Genomic DNA, 20,622 nt, shown 5'->3' with positions numbered 1-20,622 from the left:
TTTTGTGATGACCTACTTTTCAGTTTGGAATCTGGTTGGTTTTTTTTTTTCATTTTAGGTTTCTGGGCCATTTATATGCTGCAGAAGCCCTCATCTCTCTGGACAGAATCTCTGATGCTATTACTCATTTGAACCCGGAGAATGTCACTGATGTTTCCTTAGGGATCTCTTCAAATGAGCAGGACCAAGGTTAATGAGGACACATTTGATCAGAACTCTTCACCATTTCCACTGCCTTTCCGTTGTAACTCAGGATGTGTGGAAATTTAACGGCACGGTTGTAAAGGGAAGGGAGTTTTAGGTCGGCACTATACGGTTTTGGCTGTACTTACTTTATACTAATTGTTTGCTGAGGAGACCTAGGAGTTGATTATCACATGGTCTAAATTCTAACTTTTGAAAGGCTGATAGTGTTAGAACAGTTTGTTTTGATTCTTATATTTTTCTCTTCAGAGGGATTCCACAATCCAGGGGAGAGTAAAAGTATCGCATTCAAAAGTCAGTTTTAAATCATGGCTAAGTTTTTGAGGGAGTGAGACTAGTTTTCACTTTATTCAGGGTTATTTCTCAGGCCGTGGTGGTGGTGGTAGGTAGCATTCTAATATCTTTTATTAGAACCTCTACTACATGAAAAGGAAATACTGTGGTAGATTGCTTTAATATTAGATTTCCATTTCATAAAGAAAATTAGGTTTTTAGAAAATATACTCTGTTGTCCGACCCCCTCAGATTTATTTTCATGTCTTTGTAGGATCAGACAAAGGTGAAAATGAAGCAATGGAATCCTGTAAGTAAGACGTTTTGTAAAGACTTAAGTAGCCTGGCCTGCTTCCCAAAGACTCACCCTCGAGCCTCTGTGTCCTTCCTTTGTCCGCCTGAGGAGTAGAGCTAGGCTTTATTCTGAGCAGCTCTTCAGGCAGTAGAGGGGGTTGCTCCCTGGCCCTTGGCCTGGCCTCTTCACATGTGTCTGGTCTTCTCCCCAGCTGGGAAGCGGGCACCTCAATGCTACCCCAGTTCCGTCAACTCAGCCCGGACTGTGATGCTGTTCAACCTGGGCAGCGCCTACTGCCTGAGGAGCGAGTATGACAAAGCACGGAAGTGTCTCCACCAGGTGAGGCTGGGCCAGTGCCAGACCATCTTGTGAGGCAGCCAGCAGAGGGTTTGGAGTTTCTAGGCTCTTTTATTTTGTTTGAGGCTTCTGATCAGTTTGTTAAACATTGGAATATTACTCCTCCAGACATATTCTTGGAAGGTACACAACTGATTGTTGTTGCAAATGAACCTAGGCACCTAATGGAGAGTTTTCCTGAAGATTTTAATCATTGAAATTTCAAAAGATTGGAAACCATCTAAATAAGGGCTCACAAAAATCAATAATGGTGTGTCCATATAGTTGAACACAATGCAGCTGTAAACCCTATATACTAAAATGGTAACATATCCAAGACATATTAAGTGAAAAGAACAAGATGCAAAACAGTTCTTATATAATCCTGTATATGCAGAAAAGATCTCCAAATGAACACACCACAAACTGTTAACATTGGCTGCAGGGCTGGCAAGATAAGTACTGTGTGGATGGAGCACTGAACTGGGAGACTTTTCACTGGATACTCATATGCTTTTTAGCTTTGAATTGTATAAATCTCTGTCCACTCAAAAAGTTAAATGACAAATAACGTCTTTTAAGAAGAAGGGTTCACAAAGTCAGTACCAAAGAAACTCTATATACAATAAAGAAAGCTCCTGGCAATGTGTAACTAAAACAGACCTCTGACTTCTACCACTGAGAGGGGCCTCATCAGCAGGTCTCAAGGAAGGTTCTGATTGAGCCTCAACTGAAGTTGCAGTGTGTACACTCTAGCTCAGGTTCTTGTGCAGCAGGTGCCCATCCCTGGACTGATCATGGGCAGGGACCCATACCTGTAGTAGGAGAACAGGTACTGCCATTGGCAGCCCCAGAGGAGTTTCCCAGAATTGGAAAGGGGTAATTCCTCAGAAGGATATTAATTCAGGACCTCCCTGGCAGTCCAGTGGTTAAGACTCCATGCTTCCAGTGCAAGGGGCGTGGGCTCGATCCCTGGTAGGGGAACTAAGATCCCACATGCCGTGCAGCACAGCCAAAAGAGTTAAAAAAAAAAAAAAAAAAGAAAAAATTAGGGGGAAGAAAAGGGTATTAATTCAGCGCATGTGCTTCTGGGCTAAGCCAAGGGAATAAGACAGTAGTAAATAAGTGGACATGATACAACCTTGCCCCCATGGACCTTACAGTTAGGAGATGTCTTCCTAAAAAGGGAATTGCAAGATCAGGGGTTATGTAGAATTTTCAGACTTCTAATATAGAAAGTTTGTGCCAGGGACTTCTCTGGTGGCACAGTGGTTAAGAATCCACCTGCCAATGCAGGGGACACAGGTTCGAGCCCTGGTCTGGGAAGATCGCACATGCTGCGGAGCAACTAAGTTCATGTGCCACAACTGCTGAGCCTGCGCTCTAGAGCCCATGAGCCACAACTACTGAAGCCTGTGTGCCCAGAGCCTGTGCTCTGCCACAAGAGAAGCCACGGCAGTGAGAAGCCTGCGCACCGCAATGAAGAGTAGCCCCCACTCGCCATAACTAGAGAAAGCCTGCATGCAGCAATGAAGACCCAACGCAGCCATAAATAAATATATAAATAAATTTATTAAAAATGAAGGGAAAAAAAAGAAAGTTTGTGCCAGATGGTGTATTCACCAGCAGCACATAAGAGAACCCACATCCCCGTATGTTTGCCAGAGTAACTGAAACTGAAATTAAACCTATTCTCAGAAGGTAAGGTGGCTTCCTATGAAGGTGACCTTGTTGTGTCTAGAAGTGAAGATTTACCATGTGGAAAATAACCATGAGTGATATTTAGTCGACTTAGTGGCATCTGGTCAGCATTTCTGATCCAAAATCAGCAAAGTGAAGTGATGGACTGTCCAGGGAACACGTTTGATCTTATCTAGGAGTTGAGTGCAGGAGTTAAATGGGAAGAGTTAAAATGTTGCGCTATTCTCCGTGGCAAGGCTGGGCTATTGAACAGCCCTTTGGAAAGTGCCCGTGGACCTCAAGGCCTGCAGCACACAGGCTTTGGATGTGAAGTTGCAGTGTGTACACTCTAGCTCAGGTTCTTGTGCAGCAGGTGGCCATGGCGGCAGCCACGCCGGGAGAGACAGATGGGGTCAGGCCTGGTTTGGGGTCTGAAGGGGGTTTTGTTTTGGTCCCTTGGTTTTTAGGTTAATCCAGTGGCTGGACCTTGTTAATGGGGAGGCCCACCATGCCTGGGAGGGAGAACAATGATGTGTGAAGAGTTGGAAAGGGCTCAAGTAGAGGTTTCTGAGGTTGCCTGCCCACCACTAACCATTATGAACAGCCAGTAAGCAAAATACCATTCTCTCATAAAGTTGTTGCCATGAGTTCTTGTATTTTAGAAAAGGCTGCAGTCAGTGCAAAGGACAATAGATGACCTGTGTTAACTAGCCAGTTGGAAGGAAAATGGAGATTTTAATATCCACAAAATAATGTAAAGGTGGTCTTGCCTATTTGAAGCTAGGCCAGAAGTATAAAATCTCATTTTCTGAACTGAGCTGTGGTACATCAGTGATGTGGTAGGAGGAATGAAAAGCCTCCTTGCTTCATTCACGAGGAACCTGGGAGCATGTGCTCTGGACGAGAACGCCCACTAGTCTGAGATTTCTTCTGATGCTGCCCGGACCCGACCTTGTGCCCGTTTCTGGTCCCCCAGATGTCTCCCACACTCACCCCATGGCCTGCACTGCCGTGCCTCCCCGCTTTCTGCCTCTCAGGTATCCACCCTTGGAGGACAGAGACAGGCTTCCCTTGCCCAAAAGCTCTGCACTCGAAGAAACTCTTCTCTCGTTGTATTCATACTACGTTCACTTTCCTCTCCCTAACAGTAAATTTGTTTGGATTACTGTTATTTGCATGCTGTTTATTATCAGGGTAAGTCCCTGTCTTACACCCACCTCTGGTCAATAAATATTTGTAAAGGACACTTTCTGATTAGATTAAGGGAAGACGCAAAGCAGTCTGGAAGCATGAGCACCTGAACCTGGATGAGGGAATACCAGTTGATGGTAAGACGAGGAAGAGGCTGTGGCCCAGAGGGGCCCAGAATGAGGGAATAAACCTACAATCTCAGCACCTTCAACCAGAACAGGACTAAATCAGAAAACTGCAGGCTGCTGTTATGGCTCTCAGATCTAGGAAAGGACAGCATGTTGCCTAAACAAATAATTTTATTTGACTAAATTGTACTATTTCAGTCCTTAAGAATGGAGACATCGAACATGCTTTTTGTTTTTTGTTTTTTGTTTTTTTTTTTGGCTGCGATGGGTCTTTGTTGCTGCACGCGGGCTTTCTCTAGTTGTGGAGAGCGGGGGCTGTTCTTCGTTGTGGTGTGCGGGCTGCTCTGCGGCATGTGGGATCTTTCTGGACCAGGGATCGAACCCGCATGCCCTGCATTGGCAGGCGGATTCTTAACCACTGCGCCACCAGGGATGTCCTGAACATGCTTAGTGGTATATTTTTTGTCTATTTCCAGCTTTTTAAGTTTGAATTCTTATTCCTGACATTGGGAGTTTGCAGCTTACAATACTAAGCTGTTACTTAGGGAAAAAAACAGACGTACAGATTTGGATAGAGGTGCAACTGTGTGTGTCTGGTGAAGAACTACCAGCAGGCCTGGATGGGTGACTGGAGTGTAGAGTCAGGAGTGTCTGATCACCCATCTCAAAACCAAATACAGCCAAGAGATAGAAGAAAACCAAGAGGGAAGGAAAGCTTTCTCCTATTAAGAACTCATTATGGATTAGGCAAGGGAAGATAAATATTTAACTAAAAATAACATGTCTAGTTTAATGGGGAGGGATCAAGACAAAGACAGCTGGACTTCCCTGGTGGTCTAGTGGTTAAGAATCCACCTGCCAGTGCAGGGGATACGGGTTCGATCCCTGGTCTGGGAAGATCCCACATGCCGCAGGGCAACTACTGAGCCTGCGCCACAACTACTGAGCCTGCGCTCTAAGGCCCGCGTTCCGCAACTACTGAAGCCCGTGTGCCTACAGCCCATGCTCTGCCACAAGAGAAGCCACTGCAATAAGAAGCCTATGCACTGCAACGAAGAGTAGCCCCCACTCGCCACAACCAGAGAAAGACCGCTTGCAGCAATGAAGACCCAGCGCAGCCGAAAACATAAATATTTAAATTAGATTACATAAAAAATTAGAGTTATAATGAAGTAGCTTTAAAAAAAAAAAGACAAAGACAGCTGAGGACCATCCAAGCAGAACTGTAGTGTCCCAGTGAGGTTGAGTAAGTTTGCTAATTTGTCATTGGTAGGTTGACATTCCTTTTTTTTTTTTTTTTGACATTACTTGGAGTTTGTATCTTAAGCTGTTTTTCATGGGTCTCTTTTTTGTTTTGAGCAAAGGCGGCCTCAATGATCCATCCTAAAGAGGTGCCCCCTGAAGCCATCCTGCTGGCTGTCTACCTTGAGCTGCAGAATGGTGAGTGATTCTTCTCTTGAGTTAGGACTGGAGCCCTGCAAAGAGCCCGAGATTTTTGGTGTCTGCTTTTTCTCTTTGAAATTTAAGAGGTATTACCCATCAAGTTCTTCTAGACAAAAATGTAGCGAGGGAGTTTTTGGTATCTTGCAAATTCCTACTTCTTGCAGGTTAAGCATATTTCCTTTTATCTGTGAAAATGGAGAATAGCATAACTTCTGACAATTATAATTAATCTCTACTAATTAACCTTTCTCTTAGGCATCCAAATGACTCTAATTGAGAACCTGAGTCAGAATGCAGTGGGTTTGAGTTGTATACCTTAGTGTTTTAAACATAGGTGTCGTTAATGAGTTTTACAGTAAGCCAGTTCCTGCTGAGAATTTTTTATTCAGACCTAAATCCAGGTCATGCCTCTGGGGCATATACAACCTCCAGGATGTAGCTTACTGGAAGAAAGGCTGTGGGCCCTACATAAGAGAAGGCGTGAAGTAGAAAAGGAGAGCTGAATGGGGGAAATGAGAGGGGACCGAAGTTTTAAGAGTTCTTAGTCATATCCCCTTGCTGAAATCCTTCCAAGGCTCCCCTCTTTTTATAGCTGAAGAAGGAGCATTAAGTGCCTGGCACCCAGCAGGCCTTGTCCTCCTAAAAGCTGTAGTAGGGTTAGTGCATGGTCTTAGAGCCCTTCTTTTGCGCAGTCCACCTGTAGACAAGTTCTCAAACTGGGCTCCACCTTAGAATCAGTGCAAAGCTTTTAAAAAATCCCATCACCCAGGTCACACACGAAATTTCTTAAATCAGAATTTCTGGGGATGGTACAGCGGGCATTACATGATTCCAGTGTACAGCAAAGGTTGCAGACCACTGCTCTTCTCCATCACCTTTTACCCCCTTGCGGGATTCTGACGGCTTGCTTTGTATGTGGTGGTATTGTTATATGCTTTTTTTGTGATGGGAAGTGTTTTTATAGGTAATACCCAGCTGGCCTTACAGATCATCAAAAGGAATCAGCTGCTCCCTACAGTGAAAACACTCTCTGAAATGAGAAAGAAGCCAGTGTTCCAGCCTGTCCACCCGATCCAGCCCATCCAAATGCCGGCGTTCACTGTACAGAGAAAGTGATATTTTGCTCTTGGAAAACTGTCACCTGAGACCCAGGGGAGTATTTGCAGGCCTTTTTAGTTGTATCACAGCAAAATGAATAAAAGACAGATGGTAAAGGATACTAGTTTTGAAGACACAATTTTGAAATGATTCTAATCCCTGATTTTTTTTGCCGGAAGCTTACATCAAATTAAGGATTCACAGCTCATTTTCATCGGTTTTCCTTTAATCTTTGCTAGACTACTATTTTTGAGCCATTATGTGATATATATATGTGTCATAGGCAATTAAAACACAGTCTTACCAGAACAGTCTCGTATAATACATTTTGTCTTTCTTGCAACGGTTAGAGTATTTTGGCATCTGAGATTTAGTGTTAAAGTTTTTAAAATGGAGAGAACAGTATGAGCATATAAGTAGCCAGTCCAGAAGCCGATCAGAGGGGAGGAGAGGGGAGGTTGGTGTGTTGTACACCTAGTTAGGACTAAAAGGGCCAGAAAATGCATAATAAAACCCATAGGGCTAGTCAAATTGGGTTAAGAAGAGATGACTGATCTGATAGGAATCAATCATTTGCTTAAAAACTACAGATGAAGACAAACAGAGTTGAGGGCACTGGTCTTGTTCACCCTCCTGTACCCATAGGCAGAAGCACCGGTTCTGGACCCTGTTAGCAGGGAGTTCAAGGTTCATTGCTAACCCCTTTGGAAATGCAAACAGGAACTTAAAAGCTTCTTTCCAAGACAGGTATGTGTTGCAGGATTGACATGGCCAAAATTTGTCCATAGGGTCGATACACTAACTGTAATTAGGAAAAACAAAACACACTACATACAGGCTTGCTTTAGAAAAACTGGGTGACCCCTAGTCAAGAGCACATTTGGTAGATTCATCAGAGCTTGCCGTTTAGGATCATCCCTTGCTGTCAACATCTCTTCAGTTCCCAACTTTGGAGAACAAGTTCAGATAGGGAAACACACTAGCTGAATCTACATGGTTACTCGGTTTCACAACTGGAGAGGGGAGTGTTTGGATAAGCACATGAATTTATCTGAAACTTTATCTGAATTATTCTGTTGCTGATATCAGTTTAGTTAGGGATCTACACAAGAACAGAGTATTTGTGATGTGACCAGACATTGCCCACAGATGACTCAGAGAAAGGGAGCAATTCTTCTTTCACTTGAACACGGGATGGATGTGCACAAGGGCTCGACTGCTCTTTTGCCACGTTGCAGTTGTTTATATACAGAGCAGATTCTTTCCAGGAGGATACAGGAAACAGAGGTGGCCTAGCTCCCTTGGGCCTCTCAAAGGCTTTTCCAAATGGGATGGGAGTAGGACCCATAAGCTGCACTGGTGCTGGTCCAAGTCTGCAGGTGCTGCTTTCCCAAGCCCCGGACAAGCAGCAGCACCGTGGGACCCCCTTGTGTGCTGCAGGGTGGTAGCGTTGCTTAGCCAGGGCATTTCCTGGACAGAGTCCACATGCTTCATAAACTGCTGGGAACCCACAGGGTCTTGGGCAGTATATGGTGGTAGAAGGCCTGTAATTGTACTTGAGGGCAGTACATCTTTGGAGAAATCTCAAAAAAATTAGAACTTTCCCTGCTTGCAGGTTGGTTTTGGGGGGAAAGCAGTAATAGCTATGAGGCAGATTAGGCCCCACGTTGCTGTGTTAAATAATACTCTTGGCTGCAAGTAGCACAAAATGGATCCATGATTTAAACAAAGGTAGTTTTTCTCTCACTTGAGAAGGTGGTACGTAGGCAGCTGGTGGCCTTTGCTCTAGTGCTTAGTGATGCCATCAGGGACTCAGCCCTGTTTTTCTCACACCACTGTCTTTAGCATTTGGGCTTTTGTCCCCGTGGTCACAGGATGTTCCAGCATTACATCGCACTGAAGGCAAGAAGAAGAGGGCAAAGGCAGCCTATCGTGACAGGAGACCATCAGGAACAAAGTTTTCTCAGAAACCCCCAGCAGACCTCGGCTTCCCTCTCCTTTGTAGGGCAAGTCATGTAGCTATCCTTAGCTGCCGGTGCTGGGACAGCCCTGCACATCTTATGGGGAAGCCAGTGAAGTGTTTTCCCAACTGGAGAACTCTATATATGATGTGTTGTCAAATTATGATCCCAGCAGCCCAGCTTTGCCTTCCACGGTGGCCCTTGACAGATCTGAACACAGTACATGTAAGCTCTTCACCTCTGTGACTTGTCATATGGAGTCCATCAGCCAGATGGCTTCTCTCACCTGTTTTTCCTGCCCCAATCCTTTAGCACCACGTCTGCTAACAGAGATAATCCTAACTGTGCTGAGGTTTAGGTTCCACGACCCTGAAGTTTTTCCTAGCTGTCCCAGTTTCTCCCCTGCCTTTGTGTCCCTTGATCGTACCTTTTCTTCTATGGTATAGGGTATTCTGTAGTTTAACAGGTGCAGGTGCTCAAAGGGTGGTGTCATATCTGATGGGGTTGTGAATTCTGAGACAAGCCTCGTTAGCTTCTGTTCAGGCTTGATCACCAGCAAAATGGGGCAAAATTCACTGCATGGGTCCCTTCACAGACCCAGAGAGAACGTGATTGTGAGTGTCCCCAGAACTGCAAGGCATAAACTCTCAGAAGAGCTGGAGTAGTCTTTCATTTTGCCCAGGCCCTTACTCCACAAGACGACACCCCTGCGGAGCCAGCGCCTTCAGGGGCCTCTCCTGCCCCGCCTGCACCCCAACCCCACTCTCAGAACAACACAACTGCTGTTCTCACCACGCAGAACCCCTTATCGACTAAAGCTGGGAGCTCTGCCCCTCACCCAACCCAAATGACTTGATCACTCTCGAGGCTTTTGATGGGTTTGCACAACGAGGCTAACTTTCCTCAGGGCCTCGTGTGAAGATTAAGATGAGATGATGAATGCTAAGGGCACTGGGTGGGCATTCACTACAGGTGAGTTCACTTACCCTCCTGTTGCCCAGAGGACCTGCTCAGCCCAGTCACCCTCGACACTGCCTTCCTTTCAGCCTTGCCTCTCTCAGGCTCCCATCCAGCCCCCTACTTGGAAGCCACCTGGAGAAAGGTGATCGACGACATTGTGGACCCTGGAGCCAGGTTCTTGGACTGGCTTCAAATCTCAGCTCTCTCACTGGGACAAGCTTGATCTGGAACAAGTTATTTTGCTTCTTTGTGCCTCAGTTTCTTCATCTGTAAAAGGAGGACACTGACAGTACCTACCTCACAGGCTTGGAGTGAGGTTTAAGGTCCTGGACATTGTTGTTGCTGAATATGAACTCCAAATGTACAAAGGGGAACTCTATAATTTTTTACTGTTTAATATAAGGGATAACCAAAGCAGAAACTGTTTTCTGAGCCACTGACACTGTGGAGTTGGGTGGTAGAGAGCAGGGGGACTCCTCCAGGTAAATGGCTGTCTCCTTCACTCTGGATACATCCAGTGTCTGGGCTGTAGTTGTTGTTCAGTAGATACTGGCATCCTGTGTTCTCATCCCATTCTTACCTGCCTCACCCAGGCCCTCATCCTTGGATGACAAGAGGTCTCTTCCCCACCCTTTCCTCCTCACCTCGGCCTGTGGCCTGTGACTGCCTGCAGCACAGCCCTGACTCCCGCTGGGGGCCTCTTCATGGTAACTGCTCCCCTTTTCCTACTGAGCTTCTGTTGATCCCTCCCTTACACCCCATGTGTTATCCAAACTGGAATCTGCTGTCTCCCAAAAGTGGTCACCATTTCCCATCCCTAGGAGTTTGCTTCAGTCTCCTCCACTCCCTAGAACTTTGTTCCAGTTTCAGTGTGTACACATCCTGGCTGTCTCACACTAACTCCCAAGGAGATACCTGTTACAAACCAAGTCTTCATTCATTCCACATATGCTTACTAGAGGCGTGTTCCGGGTTGGTGAGCTTTTCACAGAGCCCTGTGGTAACCTGGCAGATCTTCAGGCTCAGTCTATGTTCTGTTCTTTGTCATCTGTTTCCTTCCCCTTCCTGGATTGTGAGTACTTTGAAGACAGGGCTGTGCATTATACAGTGTGTGGATTGTTCTAGATAAACAGTAAAGTCTGCAGAACAGAACTTTGGGTGCTTGCTTTCTAGGTCTGGCAGTGTCACAGGAACTACTACTTTCAAGGTGGGATGGCTTATTGACATAATCCCAGGGTTCACGGGGCCTCAGCATCCTTGACCCTCTGAGCCTCATCAAGTGAGTTAAATACTGACCCAGGATGGGTGGGTTTACTGGTGAAACTCAGCTGGCCCAGCCTAAAGTAACCAAACCTATACCTACACACAGCAAGCAGTTTACACACTTGGCTTCCCTTCCTTCCTGGGAAGAACCGGGCCGAAATGCAGGCCCTGGGGTGGGAGTGGGAGTGCCCGGGGTGGGGGAGGCAGCGAAGTTCATTAGTCCCCTAATTTGGGGCAAAGGGGATCCGTGTGGTGACAAACAATCGTCCTGGAGGATTTAGGCGGATTTGGCCAAGTGTCCCTGTGGGCCCCAAGCCTCGTCCTAATCCCGTCCACATTTCTGGCTACTTAGGATCGCATTAAATGTCAAAGCCAGCGTTTAGGGAAATACCTACATTTCGTATGCATCGCCCTAGTCAAAAGAAAAGCTGGAGCGAACCTTCGAGCAATTGGCGCGAGAGCCGCTCTGTGTGGTCCGGAGGGTGAATGGGGAGAGGGGGGCAGCGCCCTCGCGGCCTCCCCGCCCAGGAATGCGGGCTTTTCACATGTAGAAAATGCTAACGCTTTGTTCCAGCCTCGGCCTCCCGGAGGTACGGAGGCGCCCGACCGGATTGTCACTGCTGCATTTGCATGTGGGCGCCCCGGTCCTGTCCCCACCCCCAACGCTCCCCTCCCCTTCCCCCAGCACGGCTTTCCTGGGGGCTTCTGAGACTGAGCGTTTGGGAAGGCCGCCTGTAAATGTCCTCTGCCATCACTTGAGTCCCCGCTAAAGCCACAGGTAGCTATTCTGGAATTCTCTGAATGAATATCCTTTCCCCTGAGGCACCAGGCAGGTGAATTTTTTTACTCCAATTTCAAGATGTTATTTTACACTTTAAGTTATATGACACAATTTATTCCATCGAGGAAGATCAAGGGGTTGCATTGAACCATCCTGCAGTCCCGTTTCACACTAATGTGCTTGTGGCAAGAACCCTGCGTTTGATGTGACACTGCATGGGCTCCAAAGTAACCACTGTGCGGCTCATCCTCCGAGGGAGCAGCCGAGAGCCCTCAGGTGGCTGGGGGAGGGAAGAGTCCAAAGGGTTAAGCAGGGCCGGTGGTCCCGCGGGCACGCCTCGGGGCCCAGAGCGCCACCTGCCGGTAGCAGTGTCGGCGCAGTGAACCAGCCCCCGAGGAGCTGAGACAGTGCCGACCCGGGGGACCCCTCGTCCCCGGCGAGACAACACGTTTACCACCTCGTAAAGCCACCCCACCCGAGGGCGCCGCGCGTTAGCTCTGGCCGACACCCAGGGCCCTAGAGATGCAGGCAGAAAAACGAGATCTGGCTCAACATACTGTTTCCTCCGATCGCTACGGTGTTTCTTTAATTACATTCCTTTTCATTTTACTAATTTTCTTATTGTATTAGCTTTATTTATTTTTATTTTAGTTATTTCCTTTTATTTCGTTTTTATTTCGCTTATTCCACTTCATTATTTTACTTATTTCATATTCATTTTGTTTTACTACTTTTATTTCATTACTTAATTTCATTTATTTTGCTTTGTTTTTATATTCTCTATTATTTTATTTTATTCATTTTATCTCATTGATTCATTTCATTTGTTTTTATTTTCTCTTATTTTACTTTATTTGTGGTTGAAGGGAAAAGATATCTTTTTCATCCTATTCTAAGGTTTATGTATTTTCCTGCCTCTGAGTTTTGAGAAATAGTGAAAATGAATACAATCTCAGCTAATTATTCAGGGTGTTTGCCTAATCTCCACAACTGAACTGGAAGCACCTGAAAGTCAGGGACAAGGTTTGATGTCATAATTGGACCAGGGAAATGTGTTCACCAAAAGCCATTAATAAATATTTCTCCAGTTGACACAATGTGAAACGCTCGTTGCATGTCCAGTCAATCAGATATTTAAACTCCATCAAGGTACCTTCTCTGGATAGCTGCCTCTAGAGCTCCAAGCCAACATGAGGATGGGAGACAAGGACCCAAGAATTCGAAAAAACTTCATGGAGGAAGTGTCACTTCAGGTGGGCAGGTAGAGGGGGCAGGAGACAACTACAGGTGACTGGACCATAGGGGGCATGTTACAGATAAAACTAGGAAAGAAGTTCCTGTGGTGTTTTTGTTTGTTTTTTTTTCCCTGTCACACTGCGGTGGGTCTCAGCTGCTAGAGGAAGAGTGGTCTGTAATTTGAGGTAGGCAAGGAGTCATTTGTCAGGGAAGTCTCAGCTCTCAGACGCTATGGTTCTTTGGGTTCCATGGAGGCCATAGCGCTTGTGACCCACCCACCCTCAAAGACCCTGTGCATATGGTGTATGTAATTTCAGAGAAGGGGAGAATGAGTCACTATTTATTTGCTATTGTCTGGAAAGCACTACGAATTGCATTTCTGAATTTTCACCTTATCATCCCTCAACCTTTTATTCTGAAAAAGATTAAATTTATGGAAAAGATAAAGTGGTTCTGTGAACACCTTTATACCCTAGATCCACCAGTTAGCACTTTGCTAACATTTGCTTTACCTTTCTTCCTCTCTTACTCTCTCTCCCCTACACACACTACACACACATACACCTCTCCCCTCTCTCTCTCTCTGTCTCCCTTTCTCTCTATTTTTCAAATGAACTTTTGAGAGTAAACTGCAGACATGATGATACTTCACCACTGAATACTTAAGCCTGTATCTCTAAGAAGAGGGCCATTCTCTGCAAAACCATAATAATTTTATTATAATAATTGTCTTTAATAAGACACAGTAGATATTTCAATTTTCTCAGTTGTCCTCAAAACGCCCTTTGTTGCTGTTTTTCCACGTCAGGATCCTGCATTTCATTTGTTTGTCCTAAGTCCTCTTTAATTCAGAGCATTCCCCCAACCTTTATGGTCACTCATGACACTGATGGCTTTGAGGGTTCCAGGCCATGCATGGTCTTGGAGAAGATTCCTCCATCTGGATTTATCTGATTATTTGTTGATGACTACATGCATCTTTATGAGGAGGGGGCCCATTGCTTCCGTTCCTGACACCTCCTCCCCCCAGCTGAAGGACGTCTCCTCAAAAGCCTAGACCCTGGTTTCTTAATGTTCTGCTCTTGCTACCCTGTCTGTTGAGATTCCAATACCCCTATTCTTACACCACGCCCAAAACAACCCAAAAAGGAAAGCACCAAGTCATCCAAGTTTCCCTTTCTAAAAATGGCACTCTTCCTGGATTGAGAAACTCAACTTTGTATTGCTGTTTAATGATTGTGGCTTTCATTAGCACTGAGCCCTGGAAAGGGAAGGATCTGGGAGGTATGGTAAGTGGTTGCAGACCCAGAGCCGTGGCCAAGACGCTGGTTGGAGGAAACCTACTAGAATCAGAAGAAGTACCACAGTGGTAAGAAGGGGTTGGCCCGGCTTCCCACAATGGCTAAGAATCCACCTGCCAGTGCAAGGGACACAGGTTCGAGCCCTGGTCCGGGAAGATCCCACATGCCACGGAGCAACTAAGCCCGTGACCCACAACTACTGAGCCTGTACTCTAGAGCCCGTGCTCTGCAACAAGAAGCCACTGCAATGAGAAGCCTGCACACCACGACGAAGGGTAGCCCCTGCTCACCGCAACTAGAGAAAGCCCACATGCAGCAACAAAGACCCAATGCGGCCAAAAATAATAAATAAACAAATAAATAAGTTGAAAAGAGGAAAAAAAACAAAGGGGTTGGCCATGGCTATTCATGCCTGACCCGCATATGGAGAAACACAGGGTGGACAGCAGTCCTGAGTTGGGGGTTAATCCATCTGCAGGTGGGAACAGGTCTTTGGGGACCTCCACTCACATAAGGCTTTTAGAACTGGCATGGGTGGGAGGGGCAGAAAGAAAGACGCCTCCTTTCAGCCCTTGGACCTCGTGGCTCCCGTTGCCACAGTCAATAGTAGGGCCAAGGGGCCTTCGTGGACAAGAAAAAACAAACAAACAAACACAAATTCCAGTCTTGTACCAGCTTACTATTAGTAACAAAGTTTATTTACCTAATTAAATCCAATCTAATCTTAATCGCTCCTGACAACTTACAAAATTCTTTTCTCAAAGTTCCCTTTTTTCACAAACGTTTTATCACTTTTTGTATCCGTATGATTTATCCCTTATTTTTCCCCCATCCAGAAACAAACAGCTCTAGGACAAAATTATTATCATCATTTTTCCTCAACAAAAATATCTCCATTCTTTATACCTTCCCTTGCCGACGACATATATCCTACTTGCTTTACACACTGAAATGCTTCCCTTATCATTTTTAGTAGCTTTAATTACATATTACAATTTTTAACCCTTAAAAGCCTTAACAAAACCAAGAAACAAGTAATTGAACTATTATACCAGCATTTACTGACTGGCAAACTTATGAATATATTCTATAACCTCTAAAAACTCACATTTTTCTCGTATCATAATTTCTCTTTAATGTGGTACAAGATACATATTTAATAAACCCAAACATCTTTTGAAATTCTACTAATTAACCCAAGGCTGAAGTATCAGTCAAAGTGGGCTTTGTTTATATTTTAAGGACATGATGAGAGTTAACTTCAAGCTTTTTTCTAGGCATATTTTTGTTCTCTCAGGGTCAGAATTCTGAAAACAGTATTTTATCAAACTGGCTTTCTCTAAGTGTACTTCCCAACACAAACGGTCCTCAACGTCTGACACACATCAGAACCAACTGGCAAAATGCCCAAACAGCACTTCGTGCTCAAAAGAGAAGTTTGCCGGGTGCGCACCACTGGACTTACTTGGTCTTGGAGCTCGTCAGCTCGTTCGGAGGCATCTTTCCGTTTCACCAAGGAAAAGCGTACATTGGCAGCCAGTGCCAAGCAGGGGAGAAACAGGGAGGAGCCCCGAAACAAATGGTTTGGGCAGCCGCTAGGGATGTCCCCGCCAAAACCCTTTCAGGGCAGGGCCAGGGAGCCACGACCAGGAGGATCCTCGCAGCCATCCCAACACGTCTTCATGGCGGCTGCCCCGCTCAGGAAAACGCGGGAGCCAGATATCGCGAGAGCCCAGCCTCACGCTGGGAACCAAAATCTGTTAGCAAAAGTAGGTCCAGCTGCCCGCTGCTCAAAAGCAAATAGACAAAGCTGGTGGAAAGGAAAGCTTGCTTTATTTTGGAGGCCGGAAACCTAGGGGGATAGGCGAACTCCTGTCCAAAGGCCACTCCCCCACACTGACAATCAGTGGGCAAGAGCTTTTATAGAGTGAGGGAGGGGGCTACATGCAGAAACAGCACAGTCAGCTCTGACCATCATCTTGAAATTGGTCATCGGTGGTCTGAACACCATCATCTTTTTTTTTTTTAATTTTATTTATTTTTAATACAGCAGGTTCTTATTAGTTATCTGTTTTATATATATTAGTGTATATATGTCAATCCCAATCTCCCAATTCATCCCACCACAACCACCACCACCCCACCACCACCACTCTCCCCCCTTGGTATCCATACATTTGTTCTCTACACCTGTGTCTCTATTTCTGCCCTGCAAACCGGTTCATCTGTACCATTTTTCTAGGTTCCACATATATGCGTTAATATACGATATTTGTTTTTCTCTTTCTGACTTACTTCACTCTGTATGACAGTCTCTAGATCCATCCATGTCTCTACAAATGACCCAGTTTCATTCCTTTTTATGCCTGAGTAATACTCCATTGTATATATGTACCACATCTTCTTTATCCATTCACCTGTTGATGGGCATTTAGGTTGCTTCCACGACCTGGCTATTGTAAATAGTGCTGCAGTGAACATTGGGGTGCGTGTGTCTTTTTGAGTTATGGTTTTCTCAGGGTATATGCCCAGTAGTGGGATTGCTGGGTCACATGGTAATTCTATTTTTAGTTTTTTAAGGAACCTCCATACTGTTCTCCATAGTGGCTGTATCAATATACATTCCCACCAACAGTGCAAGAGGGTTCCCTTTTCTCCACACCCTCTCCAGCATTTATTGTTTGTAGATTTTCTGATGATGGCCACTCTGATGGGTGTGAGGTGATACCTCATTGCAGTTTTGATTTGCATTTCTCTAATAATTAGTGGTTGAGCAGCTTTTCATGTGCTTCTTGACAATCTGTATGTCTTCTTTGGAGAAATGTCTATTTAAGTCTTCTGCCCATTTTTGGATTGGGTTGTTTGTTTTTTTAATATTGAGCTGCATGAGCTGTTTACATATTTTGGAGATTAATCCTTTGTCTGTTGATTCATTTGCAAATATTTTCTCCCATTCTGAGGGTTGTCTTTTCATCTTGTTTATGGTTTCCTTTGCTGTGCAGAAGCTTTTAAGTTTAATTAGGTCCCATTTGTTTATTTTTGTTTTTATTTTCATTATTCTAGGAGGTGGGTCAAAAAAGATCTTGCTGTGATTTATGTCAAAGAGTGTTCTGACTATGTTTTCCTCTAAGAGTTTTACAGTATCTGGTCTTATATTTAGGTCGTTAATCCATTTTGAGTTTATTTTTGTGTATGGTGTTAGGGAGTGTTCTAATTTCATGCTTTTACATGTAGCTGTCCAGTTCTCCCAGCACCACTTATTAAAGAGACTGTCTTTTCTCCATTGTATATCCTTGCCTCCTTTGTCATAGATTAGTTGACCATAGGTGCGTTGACCACCATCATCTTGATTGTTTTAAGTACAGTTAATTTTCAGCTCCAGGGTCTGTTTGTTGCCATTTCCTTGAGGCCAATTCTTGGAATTGTGGCAGCTTATGTCATGGCTACAGTCTGGTCATCATGTAGTTAGCTTCTTCCACCTGGTGGGGGTTTCAGTATCTATAAGGCAGCTATAGATAATATTCTGAGCCGTATCTTATAGATAACGGCTCAGAATATTATCTATAGCCCCTTGAGAAGGAACTAAAGGTCCTTGACTCTGCTTAATGATTAATCTTATTATTTAGACTTGCTGGACTGTTTTCCTTTGTTTCTGCATTTTCTCACTTCTCAGATTAAACTTATTCTTTGGCTAAAGTTTTTCCATAGACAAAAGGCAGGCTGGGGAATTCCCTGGCAGTCCAGTGGTTAGGACTCCATGCTTCCAATGCAGGGGGCGCAGTTTCAGTCACTGGTCGGGGAACTAAGATCCCACACGCTGTGCAGTGCAGCCAAAAAAAAAAAAAAAGGCAGCCTGAGGCCATGGGGGGCAAGGATCATAGGGTCCTACTCTGGTTTAGGAACGTGCTTTCAGGGAAAGGACCTCACCTGGCTGCCCCTTGCTTGGAGCCTCTGACTTTTCCAGGCCTTCTCTCTCAGAGAAGGAAATAGGTGTTTTCTTCCTTTCTGGCCTTTCCCAAGAACAGTGTGAAAACCCCTGAAAAACCCAACAGTGGCTAGGAATTCCCTGGTGGTCCAGTGGTTAGGACTCAGTGCTTTCACTGCTGTTTCCCGGGTTGGATCCCTGGTCAGGGACCTAAAATCCCACAAGCTGCATGGCATGGCAAAAAACAGGGCTTCCCTGGTGGCGCAGTGGTTGAGAGTCCGCCTGCCGATGCAGGGGACATGGGTTTGTGCCCCGATGCGAGAAGATCCCACATGCCGCGGAGCGACTGGGCCCGTGAGCCATGGCAGCTGAGCCTGTGTGTCCAGAGCCTGTGCTCTGCAACGGGAGAAGCCACAACAGTGAGAGGCCCGCATACCAAAAAATAAAATAAAAAAATAAAACAAATACAAAAAGAATAGAGTGGCTTTGTGGATCAGGAATCTGAGGTCACTAGCAGCCCCTCATTTGGCCTCAGTCAGCCCCTCAGAGTCCATAGAAGCAGAGTGGCTGTTGGCTAGCCTGGTACTTCTGTGATAATTGTCCTCTCCACTTGATGTCACAATGTTTTATAGAACTCTGAATATGGGTTGCCTTACCCATCTGTCTCTCTGTCTATTCATCTATGTATGTATGTATCTATCTTTAACTCAAGTCCAGACCAGGCTGATGAGGAAAATAATAGGCAGGATTCTTCTGGGAGGAAATAACAAGCTTTGGTCCCTCATCCATGGATTCATGCAGTAAAATTCATACAGCAAACGGGTTCAAGTCCTCTGGAAACTGGCTTAAGCCAGAAACAACTATGGACGGTTGGGGTTGAGGCCAGAATTCGGGAGAGAAAGTCTAGACTTCTCTTGTTATGGTCTTTTGTATTTTGGGAATTTCAACTATGTTTAGTTGTTTAAAAAAATTTTTTAAAGGAAACAAGGGGACTAATAAGAGGAGCCCCGGGGCTTCCCTGGTGGTGCAGTGGTTGGGAGTCTGCCTGCTGATGCCGGGGACACGGGTTCGTGCCCTGGTCTGGGAGGATCCCACATACCGTGGAGCGGCTGGACCCGTGAGCCATGGCCGCTGAGCCTGTGCTCCAAAAAAAAAAAAAAAAAAGAGGAGCCCCCCCCCCCCGCCCGCCCATTGAAGGCGGGAGCCTTAAATATGAGAGGCAACCAGATAGAGCCCAGAAAGCCCTGGTGGTTGGCTTCCCTTCGTAGGCCATCCAGGTTTTCCTTAGCTGAGAAGGAAAAGGGAATTTCATTTTCTTTGTCTTTCCTTTTTTTTTTTCTTGGCCGCACTGCACAGCATAAAGGATCTTGTTTCCCCAACCAGGGATCCAATCCATGCCCCCCCCAGCTGTGGAAGCACGGAGTCCTAACCACTGGACCGCCCGGGAATTCTAAAGGGATTTCTTCATTATGATCCAAAATAGAGACGAATTTAGGGAGCTGCATGGCTGGACTTTCTAACCTTCAGAATCCCACTCTGCTCAAGAAAGGTCTTAATTAGGTTGAGCGGCCCTAACTTGACCTGCAGAGCCTGTGTCGCCCTTTTTAGAGGGTGATTCTACTGAATTAAAATTCAATTAATCCAACTTTAAGGGCAAGAAGGACGATTTGTGAAAAATCATTAAACAGCACATAAAACCCTTTGAGGAAGGGGGAATACAAGTGCAGCCTGGCTTTTGTTAAGATACTTTGGGGCCAATGAGTTAACTTTTTTGAGGAATTTTAACAAGATAGCGGTCAAAGTGGAATTTGTTCGTGTCGTTTATTTAAGGTTTTACAAGGCCCTGCAAAGAGTCCTCCCCTGAGTCTGGACAAGAAGAGGGTTTGGTAACAATGTGGTGAGAGGTGAAATCTTAGGGGGCATTTTGAAACCTGTGAGGAAACCAAACAACTGGCCTGAATGCTTCAAAAATGTCAGGTCCTACGAATACCTGGCAGTCCATTGGTTAGGACTCCAGGTTTCCATTGCAGGGGGTATGGGTTCGATCCCTGGTCTGGGAACTAAGATCCCCCATGCTGCACGGCGTGGCCAAAAAAAAGAAAAAGAAAAAAGTCAGGTCCCAAAAAACAAAGGAGAGCTAGGGGTCTGCCCTGATTAAAGAGGATTGGAGAGACAGGACCATGGACGGCGGCCTGTGATCCCAGACTGGGTCCTGGGAAGGGAAAAACAAATGTGCCTGCAAAGGACATAATTGAGACAACTGGTGAAATGTGAATACAGTCTGTGGATTAGATAGTAGTCTTGTAGCAATGCTAAACTTCCTGATTTAGATACTGTACTTTGGTTACATAAGATAATGTTTGTATTCTTAGGAAAGGCACAGGAAGTGATTAGGAATAGAGAAGGGCATTGTACCCCCTCCCAAATGGTTCAGAAAAACAATTTTTAATCTATATACGTATTTTATTTAATAGATATCTGGGGCTTCCCTGGTGGCGCAGTGGTTGAGAGTCCGCCTGCCGATGCAGGGTACACGGGTTCATGCTC

The 20,622-nt window shown here is 45.4% G+C and overlaps 1 protein-coding gene across 3 annotated transcripts in view; it reads left to right on the top strand.

The window, feature by feature from the left end:
* Nucleotides 1-6,972, top strand: part of CNOT10 (CCR4-NOT transcription complex subunit 10) — a 64,261-nt gene extending 57,289 nt beyond the window's left edge. For 2 of the 3 annotated variants that reach the window (XM_032649525.1, XM_032649524.1), the window contains 5 exons: nt 59-189; nt 752-787; nt 984-1,111; nt 5,472-5,547; nt 6,515-6,957. In XM_032649525.1, coding sequence (XP_032505416.1) covers nt 59-189; nt 752-787; nt 984-1,111; nt 5,472-5,547; nt 6,515-6,666 — 523 coding nt within the window. In that variant the 3' untranslated portion in view covers nt 6,667-6,957. Of the gene's footprint in view, nt 1-58; nt 190-751; nt 788-983; nt 1,112-5,471; nt 5,548-6,514 lie in introns of all 3 variants that reach the window. The other variant, XM_032649523.1, reaches the window with a different exon arrangement.
* Nucleotides 6,973-20,622: the final 13,650 nt, after the last annotated feature.

This window comes from Phocoena sinus, chromosome 11, assembly GCF_008692025.1.
Source record: "Phocoena sinus isolate mPhoSin1 chromosome 11, mPhoSin1.pri, whole genome shotgun sequence".
Lineage (NCBI taxonomy): Eukaryota > Metazoa > Chordata > Mammalia > Artiodactyla > Phocoenidae > Phocoena > Phocoena sinus.
The sequence above is the reverse complement of the archived record's forward strand: the minus strand, read 5'-3'. Positions and strand labels throughout refer to the sequence as shown.